The 27101-nt window shown below is 37.8% G+C and overlaps 2 protein-coding genes across 3 annotated transcripts in view; one reads left to right on the forward strand and one right to left on the reverse strand.

Annotated features, from left to right (window-relative positions):
* The window catches only part of LOC145962135 (protein Wnt-6), a 35686-nt gene extending 18639 nt beyond the window's left edge, over positions 1 to 17047 (reverse strand). The window contains exons 1-2 of the mRNA XM_083083025.1: positions 15359 to 17047; positions 1505 to 1725 (exon numbers count right to left, since the gene is read on the reverse strand). Of these exons, the coding sequence (XP_082939151.1) occupies positions 1505 to 1725; positions 15359 to 15426 (289 nt within the window). The 5' untranslated portion in view covers positions 15427 to 17047. The remainder of the gene's footprint in view (positions 1 to 1504; positions 1726 to 15358) is intronic.
* Wnt10 (Wnt oncogene analog 10) overlaps positions 14944 to 27101 on the forward strand; it is a 56309-nt gene continuing 44151 nt past the window's right edge. The window contains exons 1-3 of one of the 2 annotated variants that reach the window (XM_083083024.1): positions 14944 to 14956; positions 19153 to 20068; positions 25443 to 25630. The gene's annotated coding sequence lies outside the window, so the exon portion shown is untranslated. Of the gene's footprint in view, positions 14957 to 16474; positions 17023 to 19152; positions 20069 to 25442; positions 25631 to 27101 lie in introns of those variants that run through there. The other variant, XM_083083023.1, reaches the window with a different exon arrangement.

A 27101-nucleotide genomic window follows, 5' to 3' on the forward strand; every position in this document is an offset into this window, starting at 1 on the left:
AATATCCTTTGAGAGCTCACGAAGTATTACCGAGGTCACACGAATTGCCACAATAAATTTTTCTCCTTTTTGTAATGATACACTAATCTAATAGTTGTACACTAATCATCTTTATTTTTTCATATAAGTCATTGACGACGAAACAAGCAAGTCATCAAGAATCAATTAGTTAACGGATGATAATGACATGAACGCGGATAAAGACATGAATGATCTATAATTGACATAGTTCCTTGAACTTCTATTTCCCAACATTCCCATCAGTACCATCATTGGTAATGGCAATTATCATTATTATCATATTACTACACGTTGCTATTTGCTGTGACACTTTACGGTTTTATTTCATAGTTGTATACGTGTCGAAACGGTCCCAACATTAAAGACAGTAGTTATTATCTCTCTTTTCTAGCCACCGAAATTATACATCTAAGAGAGCTTCCCCATTAAGGTTAATTTAAAAATAATTACCACTTATTCGCGCGCGCACGTCTATAATATATCTAGACTTAAGAGTCAAACACGGAATAAACTTATAAGACATAAAACGTTACAATGAAAAATATATATGTGTAAATATCGATTTTTTTTTTAATATTTCTCCCTTTCTTTCCCCTCCAATATTTTTATAAAAATATAATTCTTTTGTCACATATATCATTTTTGAAGAAACTAAATGTGAATATAATTGAAATACAAGTGTAAAACATAATATAAGGAACATAATGTTTAATAATATGTTATTATTTTTTTATCGATTATCCGAAACACGAAATATCAAAGCTATTATGTGCATCGTGTTTTACGATCGTTAATACACTCGAATCGGTATAGAGCGGTCAACGTCAGGCTCCACACGCGGAGAGGTACCTTACAGGCCTCGCACGTAGAAAGGTCCTTAAAGGTCCTAAAGAAGTAGCCCATTCTGGAGGTGTGCCGATCGGGTACCGGCATTTAATCGTAACGAATCGCCCTCAGGGCCCGTAGGGGAGTGTGTAATCGACATCCGGTTCGCCTAATGTCGAACGAGTAGCGCCCTGTAATCTGCCGCTAGTGTGTGCATTGTCGTGCACAGGCCCCTTTCTCGCTCCTGAAAAGGGCTCCATGGGACCTGAAATCCTTTTCTCGGCGAGAGGGCGAGGCCGGTGCCCGGAATAGAGCTCGACCTTGCGCCCATGACTCGCGAATAATGCGACCGGATTCACGAATTATTACGGGATCGGGTATCTGACGTACGCAAAGGATCTAAATTCACGTGAATGTTTAATTTGCTCCTTTCGTTTATATAAACGAGAAGTCGTAATATTTAGTAAAATAAAGGAGAAAACTCTTGCTTCATATTCACTAGAACAGGTCTATTAAAAAATCGTGATCTTTCGAATGATAAATATAAAAGCTTGAATTTATCTTTAGAATTAATCACTTTTTAAAATTTTAGGTTTATAAATCTGTTATTTGAAATTTTTCATCAATCAAAAATTTTGTACAACTCGACGAAACTTACCGCGAAGCAGCATCTTTTTAAGAGATCTTCTGATGGTCGTACAGTTCCACCTTCGATTCCGAAACTGGTATTGACATTCCCTAGTGCCTACTTGAACACCTTTCGCAATCTCTTTCAACAGGGATGGTTCTTTACGACAAATGTCAGCGAGTTTCCCCTTTAGCCTCCGTGTTTTCTTGCAGACGAGCATCGGATCCATGACCAGTGTGCTTCCTACGGTCCTGTAAAAATAAACGCATTGATGAAAATATGACAATAGTACATTAATATCGATTAATATATTGACAATTTTATTAACTAAAAGTTAATAAAAAATTTAACTTTCATAAATACATTTTGTACATCTATTCAAAGGTTTGATAATTTCTTAGTAATATTATTAGAAATATATTAATACAGTATCTTCCAATGATAAAAAAAAAAACAAAGTAACTTCAACGCGAAAAATTAAAATTTGCGGTCAATACTTGAGACAGATAGATCGATAGAACATTAAATAGAACGATATATTGTTGCACAAAATAGTGATAAATTCAGATTTTCTCCAGACGCGTTAGGGGAAGGATAATTTACGAAAGCTACAAATTCTGTTGGCGTGATGTCGGCCAAACTACCGGTTATTTAGCCGCGCGATATCTTTCGGATCGCAATGTCAGATCGCAGACAGAAGAGACGATTTTGCGCTCATGTAAAATTAAACGGAACGTTTCTCCGACGTCGTTCCTCTTATTGGTAGAGCTCGGTAGAACTTCGATAGCTTTATAACGGGCAAGTGTTGTGTCTCGTCGCAGCTCTGATCCTCGCGATTAATCGCACACGCGTTTGGAATCAGAATTTATTTCTCTTTAAGCGCATAACCATCGTGTCTCATAAATCAGTCAAGTTTCGCCATTTATAGAGAATTCGCATTTATTTTATTATTACCTGAGAAATTTATCATTCCCGACATATTCCTTAATGCTATTAATTTTTCGCATCTGTTACATGACTTATTAAATCTTGCATTCTAATGAGTTATATAATAGAACAATAAATTGGTAAGAAAAAGACTCTAAATTCCTTTACATTTCTTTCCAGTCTAGCTTCCTTTCGGTGATTAGTTTAATAGGAATAATTTATCATGGTAACAATGAGTGAATTATAGCAATTGTATTGAGATGCCATGCAATTGCAATCGACACAATGTAAAATTATTATGCCGACAAAAGTCGTTATTCTCGAGTTTTATAGTGTTCTTATTCTTTTCTTTTTCTCATTCTAAATATATACCAGACATTTTCAGCCATCTAGCGGTAACAACCAAATTTTATTACGATAATTAATGATTGAACGATCATACGGAATGGTCAGAAAAAAGTGACGAAAAGTAATAAATCGTGATTCCGCGAAACTAACGAATGAGACAAGGAGATTCGCGATTCTACGTTATGATTTCTAACAAGAAAGAATAAAATTAGTGAAGAAGGAAAAAAAGAAGGGCGATTATGCCACGCGAATATAAGTGCAATATTCGAATTTAAACACGTTTTAAATTTGAACGTCATACGAATTAAAGCTCCGGTGCATCGTATTCATAGTGACGTAATCAATCCTATGAACGAAAAAGGAAGTCGTAAAGAAGAGAGAAATGTTTCCGAGGGGAGGGACAGACGATCTAGAAATGGAAAGAACCAACGAGTGTGCCGTGGGTGCGAAGAGGCAGGAGATAGCCGGATGATTGCACTGGGAGTACAAAAAAAATGAAGAATAAAGCGGAATGGACTCCGAGTGAACACACGAGCGGTGGGAACTACGAAGTTGAGGAGGACGACTTGGAGGCAGAAAAGTACCAGGAGAAGAGAAGTAGGAAGATGAGCGAGAAAGAAGCGCGGACGAGCACGAAGGCGGAAAGGTAAGGAGAGAAACGATTACGGGCGCAGGGTGGGAAGAGAGAAGAAAATGGAGAGAAGAAGAAAAAGAAAGGGGACAGTCTGGGCGACCTTCGTTACGAAACGTTAATTAAGATCATTAGTTCTGCGTCGGTAGGATGCCGGGGTGCGTACACACGACGGCCTCTCGGGAATGCAACGACCTTAATGGCAATAATTCCGTTAAGGACGGTTGCTCGCGCTGCCCGACGTGCCCCTCGCTCGTCCGCTTTTCGTTCTGCACGAACGGGGAATAAGAAGCGATGGAGATAATACGACGTGGAGAGTCGTGCACGAGAGTGACATCGTCATTTGGGCGAAGAGAATTGCTACCTCTGAGAATGGCAACTATAACCGAGAAACGACGACGACGAGGAGGACAAGAACGGTAGACGAGACGATACGCAAACGGAAATTCATGAGAAATTCCTCGATCTCGAAGAGCAATTTCGTGAGCGAGATAAAGAGACAGGAAGAGATATAGGCAGAAAAGAGAAAAAAAGAGAAAAAAAGTCTTTCTCTCTCTCTTTCTCTCTTTGGAGCAAAATATAGCGCATGTAATGTCTCGCGGGACGATCAGACCCACTGACAGACTACAAGCTGCAGGAACTTCGACTTGTCGATATTCCTCTTTAGGACCCCGGTCCCGATAGAGTCTGACGTACAACAAGCATCGACGCTTCTTCTGCTGCAAAGATTCTCCGAAAGAAACGATATCTTGCTCGTAACGAAAAATATTTTTATATATATTATTCTAATCATACGAGAAAATTTATTAAAATTTATGAAAATCATACCAGATAATCATATAATATATTTCTATATTTTTTTTCTCTCGAGTGTAATTTTAATTTTTCATCACGCGCGATCTCGAATAATTTATTTTTTAACATCCTCAATCTTATATCTTATACGTATTTTCCAGCTCTCTTAGATCACAACCAGCTGTTGCGAAGTCTTCTTAGAATTAACGCATGTACTATTTCTCGAGTCGGCATCAATTTGCGCGAGAATGCAAACTTCTAGACGCATGATAATGAATGAGCGACATAGATATAGCTCTTCCGAGAAAGTCGCACTACGCGCTTGTACGCAAGAAGTTAAACATTATTGTATTAATATATAGTAATATATATATAGAAGTTAAACATATTGTATTAATTGTGATGGTGTAGAAAAGCCTTACAATAAATTTTATGAGAATAGACAAATGTACAAATGTGGACATGTCTGCTGAGAAGATAGTAAACATTTACGTGTAACTTTTTTTTTTATATACATGACTTATTTAAATAAATTTTTAGATTTTTGCGTTTTGTGCAAAATTATAGTTTACATTTAATTTCTGGTCGTATAAAGATATAATACTTATATAGCTAATTTAAGATATAATATGCTGAGAAGTTAGGCCTCTAAATAGCTTAATAAAACGATATTCATATTTAAATATTGCTGCGCGGTTATAAATGTGTTGCCATGAATTTTATGATCGCGCTAACGTTGTCAATCGATTGCGAGATTTCTGTTGGAATACGCACATGGCCAAACAATTTAAAAATAGCGATTTATTAATCGCGGATCGAAGTGTAAAAAATAAATTAAAATAAAACTCGGTGTCGCACTCGACAAAAATTCATTATGATGTCATCGCACTAATTTGTTATTGACTTGATTAATTTCTGATGATAGTTTTCGCCGGAATAATGTATGCTGCGAGTAATAGACAGAAGTAACCTCTAGACGAAAGTTTATTCGACCTTTTCGCTTCAAAGATCGTTTCCTAGTGGCCGTACGCATCTCACTCTGGTTAGTCAAATAAACGGCAAGATCGCTGCGCATCGATACTAAAAGATCAATCTTCGGGGCGGATAATAAAATTACAACGTTATAGCAAACACGTCGCGTTTGATGAACACCGCTTATGCGGACGTTTTACACCCGCGACTATTAATATCGCCGGAGGCGAATTAATGGGAGTTGGAATGGTCAGGAGCTACGTTGCCATTCGGCTTCCATCTGTGCCGATTGCGATTTCGTAACTTTCTACAGATTGACATTATTCATTTGTATTTATATCAACGCTTCATTCATTTCATTTAAGATAATTGTCAGGAATATATATTTTAAAAATAATAAAAAGAGAGAAAAAAATATATAGAATAAAAATTGAGATTAAGAAGTGGAAAAAATTTTAAATCTTAGATAAAATTATGTATCTAAAAGATAAGTAAGCTGATTTGAATAAAAATATTGTAAGATCCAAAAAAATGTATTTATCTATAAATAAAATTACTAATTCTTTGTTCATGCATGAAACATTTAATTGTAAGAAAATGTTGACGTATGAATTTTTAGGACATCGAACAATGCATTTAGAACGAGTATATTGTCAACTATCGCTTTTGAGATGACAATAGAAACAAAATCACTGACAAGCACTAACGTGCCGAATTTAAAAACGCAACGAATTTAACAATCCTGTCAATCACGTGCTTAGTATTTCTTTTCTTGCGAAGCAACCTTCGCAAAATATCGCGGGATCCGCTATACTAGACGAAAAAACGAAGGAAGACTTGGTTTAATCGACGACAATCGAGTCAGTGAAACGTCTGAAGGGTAGGAGAAGAAGACTCGACTAGAATCGAGGAGATGGGCCCCACCTCGCGTACGCGGAGGCAAGAAAAGAACTCGATGGACACGTCGCGAACGAAAAGCGTGGAGAGGCCGGTTAGAGCGGTCGACTTATTTATTGCCTCATTAGACGCCCTCACTTTGCTCGAAGGCAGCTCCACGCTGTCTGCTCGGATAGACAGTGACGAGAGCAACGTTGCTGGCCTCTTTCGGTCGACCGGCCGGTTTGCAGAATGAACGGCGAATGGAGGAGAAAGAAGGAGATCGCGAGAGAAAGAGAGAAACGTCTGCCATAGAACGGGAAAAAGAAAAGGGATCGTTTCTCTCAGCGAATGAGTCCGCGAAAAGAAACAAGAGAACAAGAAGACAAGTTGATAGGCTCACAGGTAGATTCCTCAAATATTTTGCACAATCGCAAATAAAAATTAGGACAGGAAAAAGTCACCACAGGAGAAAATCCAACATTTCAAGTTTATCATTACTTCCTCAATTTTATATCATATACTGACTAGATGCTAATAAAATTCTACTGTGACTTTCTTAGCTCTCATTTATTTTATGTATACAATAAATTAATGAAATAAAGATTGAAAAGGAAAATTTTTCTTCAGTTGTAAAAGCATGATTACATATAAGAAATTGATTTAAAATGAAAGCATTTTCTCCCGCGTAAAGAAAAAAAATTTGGACTATGTGCATCGAGAGTACAATAAAAATGTAAAAAGAAAAAAACAATAAATGCATTTGAATGTGATGCACAGGATAAAAGTGATTATCGCGGTGGGGAGAAATGAGAAAGAGAGAGCGCTTTATGCAGGAATGGCGAGCGGAAGTAGAAAGTCACAACAACTCGCGGCTGCTAAATATGCGCGTTCGATCTAAATCATCCTCTTGTTGCTCGACAACGTGAAACAGACAGCGGCGTCATGCCATGCAGATGACGAAAAAGAGTAACACGATGAAACGGAGCCACTCTATCACTGAGTTTACATGTGCCAAAGTGGTTCTGGTCGCGTGCTCGTTTTACGTGCCCGTTTCATTTCGTTCCCGACTTTAATTCACTTTCTTCGTGACCGCGAAATGATGAAAGAATTCTCGGCAAAAAAATCGAATGGCTTATAACGATAACATATCTACAATTTTTTTAAGTTTAATTTAACAAACATAAAATCACGGTATTTTAATTAAGTCACGATATTATAATTAAGCTATATTTAAATCTAGAATACAAGCCGATCAAGTTTACGATAATTATAGAAAGGAAAAAATAGACTGTATGGATACATGCATAGGATTTGGAACGAGCTCCAAAGTAGAAAAAGAAGCAAAATCGATTCAACCTGAGAATGCTCCGAACAAATTAGTGGCAAGGGTCACCGGGACCAGGTTACATTTTGGATAGTTCTTTTGTGAGTCGCTTGAAGAATTCGTGCTTTGCTTAAACTTGGACGTCGAATCGAACGACAGAAAAAGAAAAATAAGCAACCTCATGATATTGTGCGAATTTTTAATTAACTTCTTCAAAGTCGAGGATTCGGAATTTGTGCGCGAATTCTCGTGCTTGTCGTAACGAATTATTCATGGCATGCGTTTGCCTTAATAAAATCGATAACAGGGGCTGACCGATAAAGAGCAATCTGTGATAGCACTGAGATTTTAAAATTCCGTACATAGCAGATGCATCCTGCACGCGCTATGAAACAATTTAAAATTTTTCTTTTGGCATGTCCAAGCAGAAAATTATTATGCTTTTTCCTCTCTTTTTCTTTCTCTCTCTTTTTTTAGATTTAACATTTTATCAAAACCGATCGACTATAAATAATAAACGCAACATTGAAAGGGGGCATGATCTATAATTAGTATTATTAATCGAAATGTATCTTTCACGAAATTAATTGAAAGGACCCGTATTAAAAATATTTCTGAACTTTAAGTGTAGCATTTTAATGTGGACTCAATATTATAATTTACAAACAAAAAAAGTGTAACAAAAGCGCCTATATAATAAAAGCGATCATTTTTATCTAACATACATTTCGTTCATAGGAACACCAGAATGAAATGAATGGAAAAAAAATAATGTAAACGCGAAGAGAATGACTGAGGGTTCAAATTGAAAAAGGGCTATGTACTTGTTCACGCCCGACATAAAGTCGCATTAACACCGTACCATTGGCGCAACGAAACCATAACCAATTTTGCACTCTGTAGGGGGAATGTCCGGTAAATCATTTATAGGCACAGTAGGCACACGAACGCGATCGTAACAGAGAAAGACTAAGCGCGAGAGTCCTGGGGAGGTCAAGGCGGAGAAAGAGAGAAATGAGAAAGAGGAAAAAAGAGAGGTGGAAGAAGGGTAGAAATAAACAAGGGCGATAGCGCGAAAGAAGGAGAGAAAATTATTACGAGCATTGTGCGTGGTCCGCACGTGGTGCGTGCTGTTGCGTCACGCCATGCTGCATTTCGCGCAAAGAGAGGAGCCAGTGTGTGAGTACGAGGGCCAAGGGGCCGAGGGGCCTCATTTCCCAACCGCGGACACCCGTCGTTAACCACCCCGTTTCTGATACCCGTGTCATTGCCGGTCCACTGCCGTTATTATGTCCGCCGTATTTTGACCCGGCCATGATTGACATGCACCGCCTCGTGACAAATCGAGCATTTCTTTAGAGTGCCGCTCGCCAAAAAGAAAAAAAAACAAACTACGGAGGCCAAACTATGAGAACCGTCTTAAGAACCTGCTTAAATATTATACTGCACGCCCTGCCGATGAACAATTGTGAGAAAGATACATAAAACAGAAACGTGTTCAAGAAAGAGATTTGTTTTTTTCTCGACAAAAGTATAGATCATTATATGATATTAGTATCTCAACAAATCATTATTTTTTATGCATCTTCTAATATATATTCATGACATAATAATATTTCATAATTGTATTAATAATAATAATAATGATAATAATAATAATAATAATAATAAATAAATGTGAACATTATATATTTACCTTGATAAGCTAATAATATAAATTTTTAATACTTACGCAAACGATAGATAAGATTCCAAAATAATCCACAATTGCAAATTTAAATTACTTATATTCATCTACGTTTATATGTATATAAGGTCGATAACGCTTCTCGAGATTAATCGTAAATTACAAAGTGGCGGATGATAATTATCAGTACTCCACGAGAATGAAATTAAACGAAGCAAGTCGAAAACGAGGCAAGTCTGCTTCTCGCTACATAAGATATTCATATCGATTAAATCCGCCCGAGATATCACGGTATTATTAAAGCTTCGACAAAACCGTAATTAGAGTAGCAGATTCTCACTGTTATCATCCACAAACGTTTTACGATTCATCTTACCGCGATGTACGTGATTATGGCAAATGTCACTGTAAACTGTCGGAAACGATCGTAATTACAGCTTAACCGAACGGTTTCGTTGATTGCAACAACCGTTAAATGACCGCTCGTATAAAGTTTTTTGTAATTCGATTTTCTCCCAATATTATTAACACTAATATTAATACTGCTAAATCTATTAACCGCTAGAATGAGATCAGTTAAATAAATAGCGTTATATTAATATCATCAAATACTTTTAAAATGCAATGTTCCTTAAAATTTCATTCATCTATCTCATGTATCTATCAATCTCGCATGCATAGTACACGTGAATTATACTTCTGTCGTATTTTCACCTCACAAATGGTAGAGACTTATATTTAATTCAGAAATTTTGCGTCCATGGTAGATACATATCAAGCAGGATGTGCAGTTGAAAAAAAAGAGGAATGAATTAAGTATGTTTTTGTGTTACCATCGCAAGACGACAGCATGCTCGCTTTAACGCAAAGATCAAGGATTTCACGTTGCCACCCACGCGAAGAAATATCCCGAGAAAAAGAAGAAAGATCTTGCGATTTGAATCAATCTCAATCATAGATCTTTCGCTCTTTTGATATTTATAGCAATATATATACGAAAGTATATATTATATTCGAATTGTCTACACGGTGAAAAGTTGTATGATTAAATTGAGCACATTGAATAAAAAATATAATCGATTTAAGATCTCAGATCTTGCTTGACATGTTCTGAAACTGAAATTCATATCTATGATTATAAGATCGCCTTTAGCATCAACGTCATTGCTTCCGTATCGATACAATCAGTTATGTTTAAATTATACCGTGTAACTACATCTCGTAATTATAGTAATCAAGAATTATTACGCGCTATCCGGACTAATAATATTCACATTATAAACGTGTCGTAAAATATGCCTTTCTGCGCAAAACGCGTCATAAATTATTATAGAGAGCATAAAGAGTGTGTAATTAAATTGATTTTAATTTAATTTAATTTAACAAACCCACCGTTGCTAATATTGATCCGCGCTTGTGAAACCACGTGCACACTGGCAAGCGAAAAATTATCACTTATAAAGCGCTTACAGCGTATTTTATTCTATTTTTAAGAAAGAGAACTCGTATTCTTCATATTAAAAGGAAAAATTATTAGTATATCAAATGTATTATTTTCCCGAATTTTTCATATTAAATATAACTTTTACTACACAAATTTCTTGCAAATTTATACAAATAAGTATCCATATCTATAAAATAGAAATAAGTGTCTGTATCTATATCTATTCGTATCATTTTACCTGTAACTTAAAAAAAAAGAAAAAAAGAAGGAGCAAAAACTAATAATTCCATATACATAAATTGAGTCTGAATAAAAATGAGGCTTCCGCGATTCAAACTAGAAAAAAAGACATTAAACGCATCATTGTATAATACAGGTTCTCGTCATCGATAGAATCATTATACGCGTATGCTCGAATTTTTTAAATAAATCCACACCTATGCTCTCCGCCGTAAGCCACAGCTCATAGCTCTACTGCCCACAATGTATCTAAAAGCGCATGCGCCCGCTCACGCACGCGGCGAGAGCTCAGTCTTATGATTATGAATATACAGGCAGGTGAGAGAACGCGCGAGAGAGAATGGTCCAGGTGAGAGCGTGGGGGAGCGGATCGGCTTGTCCAACCAGCGGGATGGTAGCCGCGGACTGCCCACCGCGGCCCATTGGCCGGGTTCGCGAGTCCGCTATCGTATTATCGCGGCGACTCGACGGGAATCGCCGTTACGATACATCGATGCGGTCCATTTATCTCGCCGCGCTCTCGAACCTGCTTACGCACCGCGGAATCTGCGATCAATCTCGCGCGACTATCCGCCGCTCGATCGAGCCGCATCGCAGAGACGAAGCGACGCGTGAAAACGCGCGTACTTATTAACGCGAATCGCGGACACGATGACCGCCTCGTATGAAAATCGGAATGGCCCGTAACGTAATTGATAATCACGGTATAATCCCCTCAATTTTACGGAAATTCCAGAAAAATGTAATTCAAAAGATCGTAGATTAGCGACGGAAAAATCGCATCAAACTCCGTAAATGAGATCATCAAAAAATATAATTGTAAGAGGGAAGTGTCTGTGGAAATTTGTTTCCTATTTGCATAAGAATTGTTTTTACGTTAAACGTCATTCTTTTCTGAACTGCTATATTATTTATTACCATGATTATAGAAATTTATTCGATATTTGCGTGATTTCTCGATATTATGATTGAACAATTAATTAACATGTGTTGCTCTTAAAATACGGAGACTATTTGACTCGCTCATCTGATTCTCATATTTTTAGAATTATATGCGCTGACAAAGAGCCTGCATTTTCTTCATTTTTCGGAGTAAACAATGTATACATTTGACAGCTGATTATATGGCAAAAAAATACATTATTTAATTAAGCTCCCTCTCATTTTATATTTGATCCCTGAATAAAAACAAAATCTTAAAAGATAAAAAATTGTATGATTTTCACGATCGCGCATATTGTTTTTTTATCCGATATAAAAACCGATAATGTATCATGTTCAATATGTAGCACTCCGCAGAAATGCAGTCGCCAAGGGATACGCGATTGGAACGAAAGCTGCGTAGGAACGTGGAACAAACTCCGTGTATCTCCGGTCCTCGGTTAAGGCTCCCCGGATCTCGGAGCGAGAAAGGGAAGAAACGCAGGCGACGCGGTTGCCGGAGGACGAAAAGGGGAGAAGGGGAGGTAGAAGAGAGCGTAAGGGGGCTCCCGTCGACTTACAAATTATACGCGCTCAACGAGATTTACGGGTGACGCTTTGAGCGAGACCATTGTCCATCCTCGCTCACTTCTTTACCTCTTTACTCCTCCACTTGGTCGTCTTTGTCCCCTCGTGAATCGCCCATCCTCCTCCGGCTTCTCCGTGAGTCCCTTCGTTCCCAGAGGACCGCGCGACAAGGACGGAGGGACGCGGCGTTTGGACGCGAGCACACGAGAACGAGAGGGAGATGAAGCGGGATTCGTCGCGAAAAAACCGAGGAATGCCGATCGACGAAAGGGAATCCGGTTCCAATCGGATAATCGGGGCTCCGGGTCCTCGCGGGCCCTAGGAGGATTCGCGAGAAGGGCGTAATGCGCGACTCGATGACGAACGATCGTACGAGAGACTGATTTATGGACCTCGCGATATTTTCAGAGCAGGGATGGCATTCCGCAGGAATGAGGATCGCAGGGATGACGAATCTCACCGGCTCTCGAAACATTTTTGCGAATCTCCATTATTTCATTTCAACATTTCTTAATCTTATATATAACTCTGCTCTATGGAGATATTCCAAATTATTTTCATCCAATTTAAATATATTAATACAATGTGTGAGTATAGAATCAATAAAATCACAGCAAAGCAACGCTAATGTTCTTAATCATTCCATGTGACTTTTTCATACAAAGTAATATTTATGCATCGACATTAATTTATTAAGTCGTTATATATTTATCATAGTCATATATTTATATTCTAGTATTTTCAACAATATCAAAATATCATAATAAAAGAATAAAGTTATTTTCACTTTTTTAACAAAAAAAAAGAAAAAGAAAATTTCATATTTATAAAACCCCCAGTACATATAGAGGGGTAAATAAATAATTCAGATATAAATAATTAATTCTAATAAATTTATGAGATCTATTTATGTGTGAGATTAAATTTGTGTACCTATCATGTGCGTCGCGATTAGCTGAAACTAATAATATAAAATAATGCGATATATATCTTCGCGATAATAGTGGATTAACTTGCAAATTATGCACGAAGCACGTAGAGGAAAAAAGAGCGAAAAGATTCCAGTTTCCAGTCTGACCGTTAAATACCTGTTATCAAAACAAACCGTCATCTTCCTAATATATTTATCAAACACGCCATGAACGACGGCTGAGCCAGAAACGAAGTGCGGACTCACAACATCGTCAGAACGCAGAAATCCATTTTAAATCGAAAACAAATATTTAACGAATCTCGAGAAGATCTCTCCTCCTTCGTCCCTAAGAGTTATCCTGCGAAGAACAATCCTGGTTATCCCGTATTCGAAAAATCATTTTACTCGTCACACAAAAGAATTTACGACCCACGTGACTGGAATTAATTTCTTTTGTTTAATAATCAGGTAATAATCAGGCAGTAATTAATTTTACGCTGATTTCGATAGAGAATAGTAATTAAATAATTTTCACTTTGTTATGATGCACGCAAAGTTCACTCTACGCTCGTTAAAAGATAGTTACGAGATGGTCCGTCTCCGGATGCTGTGTAATCCCGAGTGACACGGGCACGATAACGGTCTATCATCGTGTAAACATTTGCATAACAAAGTGTAGTACACAGCGAATGTGTCGCACTACCGAGTGATTTATTATTACTCGTCGAGATAAATTGGATTTCAGTCACGCAGCTACCGAAAGTGTCACCTGATTTCGCGTTACGTTCGATACTCCAGAGAATCTTTCTCTCTCTCTCTCGTTCGTCAACCGAAACAAAATCATAATATTATAGTTTAAGGACAAGCAGAAATAGAATAATTCATAAATAGGCCAAGATTTCACTTAGGATCATGATCGGAAATAAAGAGATATTTAAAGAAGCATTTTGCGCGCCGTCAATAATAAGCGACTTACGTTAGCGCAAGATGAAGCCATAAATCTCGAGATACAGTCTGCTTATAAGAGCATGGATAACTACCAAAGGAGGATTTATAGCGCCATTACTCATCTCTTACGTGCGCGTAACGTGCGATGTAATTGATAACCCAGATGACGCACCTCGAAACTGGAGCGCACTCGTTAGTTCTTCACGTTCGCCAAGTATTGGCGCATTAATGCAACTAAGCGACAAATCTCGTATATAATGCATTGCAATGCTTACGCAAGATTTAAGATACAGTCGTTATTAAAGCGAAACTATAGCAATTAGTCAAAACCGACGTTAAACGCAATGAGAATTTTCTCACATAAGGAATTAAAATATGTAAATTAAGCTGTAGTACTTTGATATAAAATTTAACGCGAGCTAATAAACTGCATAAGAGAAAATTGCAACGAAAATAAAGCCGTGAAGTTAACGAAATCGCAAACGTGTCACTCGATTCTCTTCGTTACAGCAAGTTAGTCACGTATCTTAAATGGATCTTTTCTTTCTTAAAAAAAAAAGGAATTATATTTTCTTTTTTTTACCTAGCGTAAGCAATGCGAGCTACCAGAGATACCAGATACATATAACTTATGTTTGTTTTAACCCTCGTTTTTATGGCCGTCACGTGTTACGGTGCTAAGGACATGCCAGGCTGTTACGTGTCACTCTTTATCTCACTTTTGAGAGACTTCGACGAGGGAAGTGAGAACGCGTTGTTATTCCTATCGTGGAGGCAACCGTCGTCCCCGAGCGTTAAGATAATCAGGTTGAAAATAGTGAGAAACGTTTTCATTTACTATGCGTCAGATTCATAAAACCGAGAGGTATGTATGAAGATTCTTTTTTGTGTTCGTAAGATGTGATATAAATTATCGTTGTGCACCCAACAAATGTTCGCATTGTTCTAAGTGTAATTCTTTTATCTCATATCAGACATCTGTGTCGTGACTGCTTGCAATTGTTCGATTAGACAAATAAAATTCATAAAGGCAAAAATGCACAAAGCAGGGAGCGAAACCAAACGATAAATTACTTACTTTTTTAATATAAAAGTTTTAATTAAAAAATAATAAAAACCGTTAAGAGAAATTTTGACACATTGCGTTTGATTGATTTCGCTCTATTCACTTAATAAAAACTCAATATAAATACATGATTTTACAAGAATATATGCAGCAGCCAGAGCGAAAAAAAAAGAGATATATTGAACAAGATGAGTCACTCACCAGAAAGAGCCGGTGATAGGGGTGACAAGGAGAAGGCAGATTGCCACAAGAACGGAACGCATCTCCATCCCCTCCGCACCTGGTAGCACACTTCGGAAGATTACCGATTATGTTTTCTTTGCCCGCTCTGTTCACTGATTATCGATGAAAATCACGAAACGAAATCGAATGCAACAGCAATGTTCATGAATGTTCAATTGTACTCGATTGCGAAATTGATAGAATGCGAATCGTCGCGAATTCACGGTATATCTTCTGCTAGATTTCACCTTCGTGGTCGAATATTAGCAGGTGAACTGACTCAAACTATCCCCTCAACCGCGCGATCCTCTTGTCGATCCTTCCAATAAAACTTGACATTACAACGTTTAATTATTCGCTCGCAGAATATCGTTCGAAATTGTTTGAAATCTTCGAACCAATTTCCACGAGTTTCCGCAGTTTCCCTGATAGACTTTATTTCAGAACGAATGTCAACCGAATAATGTTGAAGAACAATTACATCTGTTGCCGAAGATTCACTTGCCACGCGCGAAATTCTTCGTTCTTCTCGATTGTTGTGTTCCTATACAAGAGTTATTCTCGATGTTGCGTTTCTTGACACGTCTTGTGAAGCGAAGGTACGTCTTCAAGATCACGCAACCACGACGATCGTGATGTGCGCTTGATCCTCATGGTCATATCGCACTGAGGGTGCTTGAGAGATGCAAAGTTTGTTGTAAGAGTCTTCAAGATTGCGAAAAAGGGGCACGCAATTCAAGAAAGATCCGGAAAAGAGAGGACCACTGACTTCCGGTCTTTTGAATCATCAGCCTCTTCTTTTTTCCCCCCACTCTAATCACCCCTCTCTTTCCTTTTCTCTCTTTCTCTCTCTCTGGATCTTTCTCTCTCGCTAGCTCCCTCTTCCTTTTTCTCTCTGTCGAAGTATTTGACGTCCTCTTCCTTCTCCTCGCTTTCTCTACTTCCGTGTCTTGCCCCTTCTTTCTCTCTCTCTCTCTCAAAAGTGCCGACTACGTAAGGCACAGAGGTAGGAAAGTTCTCTTTTCTTGCTACGTGGACAAAAACGCGTCGCGTTCCTGCCAGAACTACGTCACCACGATCTTTGAGTGTTGCCTTACCCCCACCAACAGAATTCTGGAGAGCAGAGAGAAGAGCTGCCCCCACCAAGATACGCCGTTTTCTTCTTCTTCCTCTTCTTCTTCCTTTTCTTCTTCACCATGCACCAGCACCACCACCACCGTCACCATAACAATCATCACCGCTGCCGCGAGACCACCGCCACCGAAGCTGGCAACGGGTGCATCCTCGATTTCGCCGTTTTTCGAAGAGATGCAATCTTCAGGGAGGAAATCATCCCCTTGGAAGAAGACGTTAAAGAAATTTCAATTTCAAATTCGAGCAAATCAATCGCGGGAAATAGACTCGCTGATTTTCTGCAACATGTGCAAAAAATTGTAAGTGGGAACAAGATCGAAGGGAAGCTGACACATGGACGGAAATTACAGAGAGAGGAGAAGAGTGGGGAAAGAAGAGTGGAAAACCTGTGAGAGAGTCTGCGGAGGTGGAAAAATCGAGATGGTAGGGGAGACAGCGAGAGATGTCTGCGATCGCCAGCGAAGCTCCTGGCCGGAGCGAACTGTATGAGACTGTTGCGGACTAGGCAGGTGAGCGCCGCTCGGCGGCAACGAGACGCAACCGAACCCCTCTTTTCCTCTTTTAACTCGCCTACGGAACCCGCTGGGCACGAGAAGCCGCTTGCGTGGGCTCCTCTCTGCTCCAATGCCTAGGATCCTACGGAGGGAGGTACGATCATGTGCCTCGATCTTTCGGATTCGAACGCGCAATGTCAAGGTGATTAACGCTAGGCGACGCGAGCGATAGTATTATGATCCAAGAGCATTAATAAATCACAAAGATAGAATATAACTAAAATGTTAAATAAAAAATCATGTAAGTTTATACTAAATTAATTCTGAAAATGTATATACTTTTTTAAAAAATATATATAATAATGTTTGAGTTACATGAAATTAATTTTCTATTTTAATTTATATCTGAATTAAGAAAATTATGCAGAGTTATTATTTATGAAAATAATAATTAACTTATTATGATAACATATGACGTGATAAAATTTAAAGAAAACTAAAGAAAAACTTCTCCACAATTTACTGCTCCTAAAATAAAGGATTCCAGCGGAAGATTATCTAGAAATCTCTCCTACGCTCGAATATACCTTTTTTATCCCTCTACTACCCTCTTATCCTCTCATTCCTGTAATAAGGATTTCGCTGCGCCTTGTCAAGTGAATCTCGCCCGACATATCGCTCTCCTATCCCTCTTTCCTTTGCCAATAGCGACAAAGAGAACTCTTTTACCGGATGATGAGTTCTCAGCTCGGGAAGCGCCACGAGAAAAGCAGGTATCGATGACACTGACATTTTCCGCGCCATCGTCCACCTTCGCATGAGACACACGAGAGTGATTCGTGTTTGTGTGTGTGTTCTCGCGCGCGCGCGGCTCGACGCGAGAGAAGATCTGTGATCTCTCTCTCTTTCTCACGCGACCCTTACCAATACGAATACGAAACGAGTAAGGGCTAATAACGGGGCCCCGGTAAGTCCCATTCTGATGCTTTGTGAAGGCGAGCTCTCTCCGCTCGGTAGCTGCCTCGACCCCCTTTTCCCTCCCGCCGCCACCTCGCCACGGCCGGTCCCTTCTTCGCATCTCACCCTCGCTTCTTTTTCTCTTCCTCCTTTTCGACCGGCGACCCGCTCCTTCCATCTCGCCTCTTCCCGCCGTATCATGGCTTCGGTACACGCTGCACCATCGTAGAGGGCTATTGAGGGCTTAAGCTGTCGGCGTGTGGCTCGCTACATCCTTTTCATCTCCACCGCCACGACAAAGCCGCGAGCGCTCGCGGCCGCAGCCTTTACCGGTTCCCGAGCACTTCACCGTTTCGGAGTATCGGTCGCTCCGAATTCTATTACAGCAGACGCGATTCAATCATACACATGCAAGATTCTCAGCCTAACATTGTTCTATTTCGGCAACGATATTCACGCCTTTAAAGGTTGTCATTATGTATAATATATATATGTATAACGATAATTATAGCTTTCGAGAATATGTTTACTGACATGAATACATTATTATGATGATATTTTGCAATCTATACATTTAATTTTATATCTGCGCTATATAATGGTCAAATCTAACCGATGAACTGAGAATTGCATTAAGAGCTCATCGATTTTAATCGCGAATCGTCATTCATAATCGTAGCGTGCGATCTGTGAGAAAGAAACGGTAATCGATCTTGAGAAATTTCGCGCGTCTAATAAAATCGACAGAGTTTCATTAGAAGCTTAATTAATCGTTCTTTGCAATCCGTTTCCGTGTCATCGATCGATTTACCGGTTGCAACGCCGATCAAATGATTGGCCTAATTACTGCATCAACCGGCAAGTCGTGGGTCAACTGCTTCATTGACCGAACAGCATTGCAAGAAATAGTTCTCGGTGTCACGACCACATTCGCCGTTATTTCCTGGAATAATAGTTGGAAAAAGAGACTGTGAACTAGTTCACTCAATAGCAAAAACGGCATTTCTTTTATATTGTTAGATCTATCCTTTTTTTATTTCTAATTTAATATCAATAAAGCAGGCTTTTCAGAAACATTTTCACTCGACAAATTGATCTCTTAAAGAAAGCTAATGCTATAATAATTCGCTTTAAATCTTCTATTTGCCTCATAATGTTTTCATAAGTATTTCTCTTTTTTTTCTTCAGCGCGCGATCTCAGGAATGGAGCAGTCATTGATGGGGTCCCAGTGATAGAGACGAGAGCGATAATAGCGGCGATGAAAAAGCAGGAGATAAAAAAAATTAAGGAGAGCCGGGAAGCAAAAATATTGCAGGAAGAGTCGACAGCAGAAGAAGTCGTCTCATGTGGTCATATCATAACCGGCGGACCAAACAGCGTGAGTGGTTTTAAGCGACGACGAAAGGGAGGAGAAATGTTTCGGAGTATGGTTCAAGGAGGGCCGACGGGAAGAGGAGAGATTCAGCGGGGGTCCATATTACAGCTCATTTAGCAGCGGGGTCCTGTGCCCCTTTCTTCGGCGCCCCGAGAGATCCGCTCGGTCCAGAACAGGTCCGCGGACCTACGGCAAAGATGAGCCCGTTTCGTTCCCATACAGAGTGCCGGATCTACCGGCACTTGGAACCTTCCGCCTCTAAATAGTCCAACTGTACTTATTTAGATATTTTATTCATACGCGATATCGCGTAGAAAAAATGTTGACATGTTTTTGACAGAGTTAGAGATGTTAATAGACGATCGAAAGAATTTACATAATTTTGTAATAAAATTATGTAAATTCTTATTCAAGAGAGAGAAGTCAATTACGTGCAAATCCATATTTAATTAAAAGATACCGAAGAAAGCGTATAAGAAATAATTTATAGAAAAGACGCATATAAGAAAAACGTCAACAAGACGATCAAGATTTTACAAATTTATGTTCATGAGTCTTGAGATGTGTTCGTCGCGTCGTTGCATTTCCACGAGAGAGAAATTTTGAGTGACCAAAACCAATACGAAAAAGCACAGGAAGAGCGGCGGGGGAAGTTGGAACGTGGCGGAAGGGAACGGGTGTTACCGATTCGTGACCAACACAGACGCGAAATAGCCAGTAATTTATGGGTAAGACTAATTACTAGGGAATGCAGCTCCTTCGACTCTCCTCTGTTCCTAAGACCGCAACTGCACCAGACCAGTTTTCAGAGATGAGAAGAGTCACTTCTCTTACTCCGCCATCTCTTTCTCTATCATCTCAATTCGTCTCTTCTTGCACCCCTTTGCGAGCGATTATGTGTTTGAACTTGCATATTAATTCTGCGATTGCTATATTGCATGTTAATTACATCATTTTTTTTGCGAAATGATCTATTTGTCTTGATATCTCTATACGTGGAAGAATATGATGTATATAATATGCTTTCTATCGGAAATATACGCACATCAACATCTCAATAATATAGATTAATTATTATATGTAATAATAAAGATCAATTAAAGATTATTATAGATTATAGATTAATTATTATATTTAATAATAAAGATCAATTTAAAAAATTCTTAACATGTATATATTATATTTTTTTTAAATTAAATCAATCAATTTAACTTAAAAAAATCGATTATGAGCTTAACTTGATTTATTGAATGACAAGTTGAAAAATTAAGACAATTAGAATCTACGAAAATATGGCTCGATATCCATCTAGAATAATAAATGGAAAAAAGAGGCGGGTCGTGTTCTCACGGAATAATGCGCTCGGAGAAAGATGTTAGAACAATATCCACGATCGTCATCGGACGTCATTTGTACATTAGCCCAACCCGGTAATTTGGACCTGCTCGGTGCACCCGGTGCAACGCGATTCCTATTCGTTAAATGCCATTATCCGTTTCACCTGAACACCCGGTCGCCGCATGAGTCGTGAATTCCTGAGAACCTGCTCGAACACGCTGCCGTTGCTTGCTCGAAACGATAGAGGCGGACCGGCGTTATAGAGGGAGGAACAGAATCTTTTATTATGACGAGAATATCGAGGAAGGAAAGGAGAGAAAGAGAAAAAAACGTGGAAAAAAAGGGACGAGACACGCTAATGTACACGCGCGATGTGTGAGCGCGTCTCGACAAAGCTGCAGAATGTTCAATGGCTCGATTTATTTTTTTTTTAGTCCCGATTTTCGCTGTATCCTCGCTGTTCTGCATACCGCTTAGCCGATGGCACGCTAGGCATTCGGGGCAAGTAATAGGAATGGATCGTTATAACGACCAAAGTCACGGGTGTCTGGTAATCAATTCGGCTAATTGACTGCACGAGAATGGCAAGAGTTTTCGCCTAGCTCCGCTACTAATGATCTGGACCTTGCGGAATGAATTTTGCGGTTTCAAATTCTCAAGGGGATCGTTGCATTTTTACATTTTGCTGACTATCGATCTCAACGCGCGCGATAATTCCATATATTGTTTAAAAAAACTTGCAGAAATTTAAATAATTAATTTAAAATTGAATATCTTTTTTGACATTTGATATTTTATGAATCTTTTTTAAATTGAAAATTATATTAAATTTAAAATTATAGATAAGCAACAAATGAAAAGAAAGTTTCTTAAAAAGAAGAGAAAAATAAATTATTAAATATATTGTAGATATTTACATTTAGATTTATAAATAGCAGCATAATTATAAAAATGCAACAAAATTTATCAAATAATAAGCATGTACTGATAGCATCTCAAGAATGATTTGTCGAGTTTCAGAGATCTAATCTATTTTCTCTCTTGTCAACGAACTACCGAAACGTATTTTGCAATAGAAATCACACGTGTCAATTTTATATTCAATATATATTATAATTTGGAATAGTAATCATCTGTGAAATCTTAAAAACACAATCTTGATTCTAATAAAATTTATGAACGAAGAAACGAGGTGAACGATGGTGCAAGGATAGGGAAGAGGGGGTGGTGAAGGAGGATCAGCAGACATTTTTTGCCACGAATTTCGCAAGGCCGCGTCGCAGACGGTCGAGTTGGGCCTTGTAATCGAGCAGTGGATCCAGAAGCTATAGTTGAGACCAATGGTGTGTCATCGGTCCCACGACAAAGAAACAGTGAGACGAAGCGAATCCGTTTGTTTTTCTACATCGTGACGTTTCGCCGATTTATTGCGCGCCCCACTCTATCATCTACCTTTCAATATCCTTTCGAGTCTTTGCAGTCGATTCGCATTAAAAGATATACAATCTCCAGCCAACATTTTCCTCTTCTAGAAAAGACACTTGAAAACGTGAAAGGGTCTGCGAAACGCGCGATGTTGCACTCAGAATCTTAATAACAGGTTGTCGGTACAATCAGATATTAGAAATCGAGGCTGGATATATCGAGATGTTACTTGAGATCGATGCGCTTTTCTCACACAACGTGACATCGATGTCACTATCCATCTCATGCAGTAATGGTACTTTTCTTCCTAATTATCGAGGCTACTACAGTGAATCGTTGCGAAACAACTTCGTGGTAACGTCATTAATACGCGGCAGATACCAATCGGCAGGCCGTTTATGCGGGTAATAAGCACGCTCTTTTACCGAGATGGAAACCGATTCGAGCGATCTCGAATAAGCTTTACAGCTCGGCGCATTTCGCGATCGAAGTGGGTAAACAGATGCCCGAGTAAACGCGCCGTAGCAATTACACAGCTTACGACCTCGAGATACGCGCTACAAAGTAGTTTCTCTATGTTTCTCTCTACTCCCTCTGTATCTACCTTCGTATCATATGTTCCTCTTTTTCTCTGACACGAGTTTCTACAATGATAATTACGAGGCAACTCGGCTCGTAAATTTCAGATAAGCTAAACACATGGAGCAACTACGAACGTCGCGTGCCTACTTTCTATTTCCCATAAGATCTCCCGTTTATAATGCGTATACGAGCAAATATAGATACGTTCTGATCTGTGATGAAGGATCGGAGAGAACAGAGAAGTGGAGGATAAGCCGGCTGACCCGACCGAGTTAGGTGACTTCATGTACGCAGCATGTTCTCCACTTGTTTCATGGTCGACATTGCCGTTTAAATCTCTCTCATTCTATTTCTCATCTCCCCTTTACACGATATTATTGCCGTGATCGAGCTTTCGATTCTTGCATGCATTTCGGCCGGTATATTAATCGTAAATAATTTATCTCAGAACTCAGAAACATACAATTTTTTTTAGAGAGAGAATTCATTCAATTTTCGTCTTTTTATCTTTATTAATTCTTGATAAAAACATATACCGTCTCTTTATAGAAAAGTAGAGCAATATGTATATTTATAACACTATATATAATCTTTAATAAAAAATATTGAATTATTTATATAAATATATAAAAATAATTATTATAAATTATTATAATTATTATTATAATTAATTATTATAAAGAGAAAATTTTTTATTTAAATATTGTAAAAATTTCAAAGTAAAGCCTCTAATATATATCATATACATATATCTCTAGAGAATTTTCGGTCATGTTTCTTTTATTATATTATATTACACGATGATATAAAATAGATAAATTATATGTATATCACTCACCTTCTATAGTTGCTCCGTCGTCGCCTCATGCATGCTTTCTCCTTCTCTCTTGTTCCCTTCTTTGCTTCTCCTTTATGGCACTCACATAACACGCACTTGTGACAACACGGTTAATTACTGTTACTCGCTCACTAATCACTCGAATACAATGATCGCTCAACCGCATTTCCGATATTAATCAAACGCGACACAAGCATTATTACGTACATACAATGTGCTGGCAAGTTATTAAAGCAAGTATTTCGTATCACAATGTGTGTGTGTATTTTATATATGCATGTTCTATGTATTAGATCTAATGTATAAGATCTATGTATTACTATCTAACATATAATTATATGTTGTCTTATATTCACGAAATAAACTTGTTAATAATTGGTTGATATATCAAGATTTTAAATTATTTGAATCATCCGAATTACATTAATTTGCAATCTCGATGGAAGAAAATGAGCAAATTATATTGAAATCGATCATAGATGTAAAGTGCGATGAGAAATAAATCGCGATTTTACAAATTAAAAAAGTAATTATCACAAGTAAATTTCAAAATAAAACTAATTTATAATTGACTTTTTTCCGCTTTAATTCTCATATCTAAATCGCACGAAATACTTGCTATGGTATCATCAAATAATCGCGATACTGTCTTTATTACTGGAATTGATTAATCGCGCGGAAATGAGTTAATCGTTGATAATTTCTACGATCATAGCGAATCATCGTGTTTAGCGTCACCGACTATTCTTTGCGATCGCGTTCCAATGAATGACGCGAAAATAATACGCAGACGCGGCGACTCATACCTCTGCCTACCCCTTCCAGTCTCACCGCGTGAATGACAACAAGACGAGTATAAACACTAATACGCCGAAGGCCGAAGGCCAAAGACGTATGTTCTTTTGTTATTACTACGAAATATTTAACACAATACGAATTGTGAAATATTATATTCTCTAAATTTCTTAAAATTATTAATTAATTGTGTTAATATATCGCATCTGTTCATTACTTTAAACTCTCGATCCATCGTTTCGTTATTACTTTGTGATTTTGTGTATATATATGAAAACAAAGTCGATCGAATATAAACATTAATACGCCGAAAGCCAAAGACGTATGTCTTTTTGTTACTACTACAAAATATTTAACAGAATATGAATTGTGGAATATTATATTTTTCGAATTTCTTAAAATTATTAATTAATTGTTAATATATCGCATCTTTTCATTACTTTAAACTCTCGATCCGTTTCGTTATTACTTCGTAATTTTATGTGTATATATATATATATATATTTAAATATTTAAATATTTCGTAGTAGTAACAAAAAAACACGTCTTCGGCCTTCGGCATTTATATTCGATCGGCTTTGTTGTCATTCACGCGGTGAGACTGGAAGGGGTAGGCAGCGGTATGAGCGGTATGAATCGCCGCGTCTGTGTATTATCTTCGTGTTATTCTTTGGAATGTGATCGCGAAAGGTAATCGGTGAGGTTAAACGCTATGATTCGCTATGATCGTAAAAGTTTAACTTATTTCCGCGCGATTAATTAATTCTAGTAATAAAGACACGAATATCGCGATGACGATTATTTGAGGATATCATAACAAGCATTTCGTGCGATTTAGAGATGTGTGATTATAAATTAAAGTTTTATTCCGATCTTTGCAAGAATAATTACTTTTTTAATTCTTACAATTAGAATCGAGTATGTATCGCACCACATTTTAGACAAATTTATAAACGATTTATATCAGATTTAATTAGATACATAGACGATTTAAATAATTTATTACACATTTCTCGAATCAAGATCGCGAAATAACATATAAGTGATCGAATAATTAAAGTTATAAAAATTTAGATACATCAATGATTTATTAATGTGAATGAATTAATTGTTGACTTTTCCAGAATTATAACGAATCATTAAGTGTATAACACGTGTCGATGATTAATGTCGGAAGTGCTGTGCAAAACGCTGGGTGATTATCGTATTCTAGTGTGCGAGTGATCGTAATTAATCGTATTGTCGCGAGTATTGTGTAAGTGAACAAAAAAACGAAGAAGAAGAAAGGACCCGGAAATGCTAACGACGGATGGTAAGTAACTTATAATTTATTTATTTTATTTATTACTTATGTGTGAAATGAATTGCTTTTCTTGTCTTTGTGATAGTGAGATATATATATATAATTTATATGATTTTATTTTTTACAATATAGAAAAAATAATTTATTTGCTATTTTAGTATTTATGATAATGAACATTAATATAATAATAATATCGTGTATATAAGCGTGGAAAAATTTGAAAATATTGATCTTGTATATTCTTCTCTCTCATATCCCATGCTGTATATGCTGCGAATACTAATCGCGTTTTAACCAAATATCTATGCATCATATCTACACATAACGGTTTCATATACATAATGATTTCTCGAACGCAATACAATCAACAAACACATGATACTAAAATAGCATAATTTTTACTATAAACGCAAAAAAATAAAATCAAATAAATATGATTCAATACTTTAATATTAAAGGAACAGTAATTAAGATTTAATTAATGCCACATTTAATCATCGCATTATTTACGACATAATATTCTTCCCGATAGCAATTTCTTGATAATGTAGTATCTGTTTTATATATATACATCAAAAATTGTCGACAATCAAAAAAATTTTAGCTTGATTAATATATTAGCAACCGATTAACACGGAATATAGAAATTTCCTCCTCGTTCGCGTGTTGCCAATCGAGGTTTCGTGGCAAATCTGTTTGTGTGTCTCGCTAGAAGCTTAAGATGTGTCTCGGACCCATCAAAAGCGGGCCTGGGTCCGAGCCGGCGTTATAATTTGAGGCGGTTTCAGGGAGGTCCTGGGCCCGAAGCCCAAGAGGGCCCAGTTCAATGAAGTCATCAGCTAGCTCGGCTGTGTGCGGCGCTCTGTTATTATGCCGCGGTACCGCGGCACCATACTCGCTCCTTCCTTCCTCCTTCGCAACAGCTATGTCGATTCTTTTGAATATTCCACGTTTATGGATTTCGCGTGTTTCAAATCTTTGAATTATGAAAATCGGATTCATATTACGACAAAAGGCTATAAAGCGTCGATCAATATTATCCAACAACATATACTTTCGTTAACAAAATGAAAACAAGGACATCATAAAAATTTTTATTACGGTTATATGTAAATTATAAATTATATTAAATTATATACAAGCAACTTTTCATAGCAATTTCCAATTTAACGTACGTAATACACAAGACCATGTACCTATCTAATCCTAACTATTTGCTAACAATCCGTGAGAAATGCACATGCAATTTTCGACCTCAGCGAATCAGAAACGTTACTACTCTACTAAAGAGAAGCGCGTATCTCCTTGAATGATCAGCTGTAGCGATAACTTATGTCTATATTCGACTTGACCAATAACAAACTATCCTCTCTCGGGTAGGATCGAGAGAGAAAAGCGATGCGATACGACAGGTAGTTCCTTATTAAAAATTCCTGCGGCAATAGTCGCTATATTAGTCTTGATAACATAGCCGATAACA

Source organism: Camponotus vicinus, unplaced genomic scaffold (genome assembly GCF_025532165.1).
Source record: "Camponotus vicinus isolate PSW18456_S1 unplaced genomic scaffold, iyCamVici1.0 SCAF_11, whole genome shotgun sequence".
NCBI lineage: Eukaryota > Metazoa > Arthropoda > Insecta > Hymenoptera > Formicidae > Camponotus > Camponotus vicinus.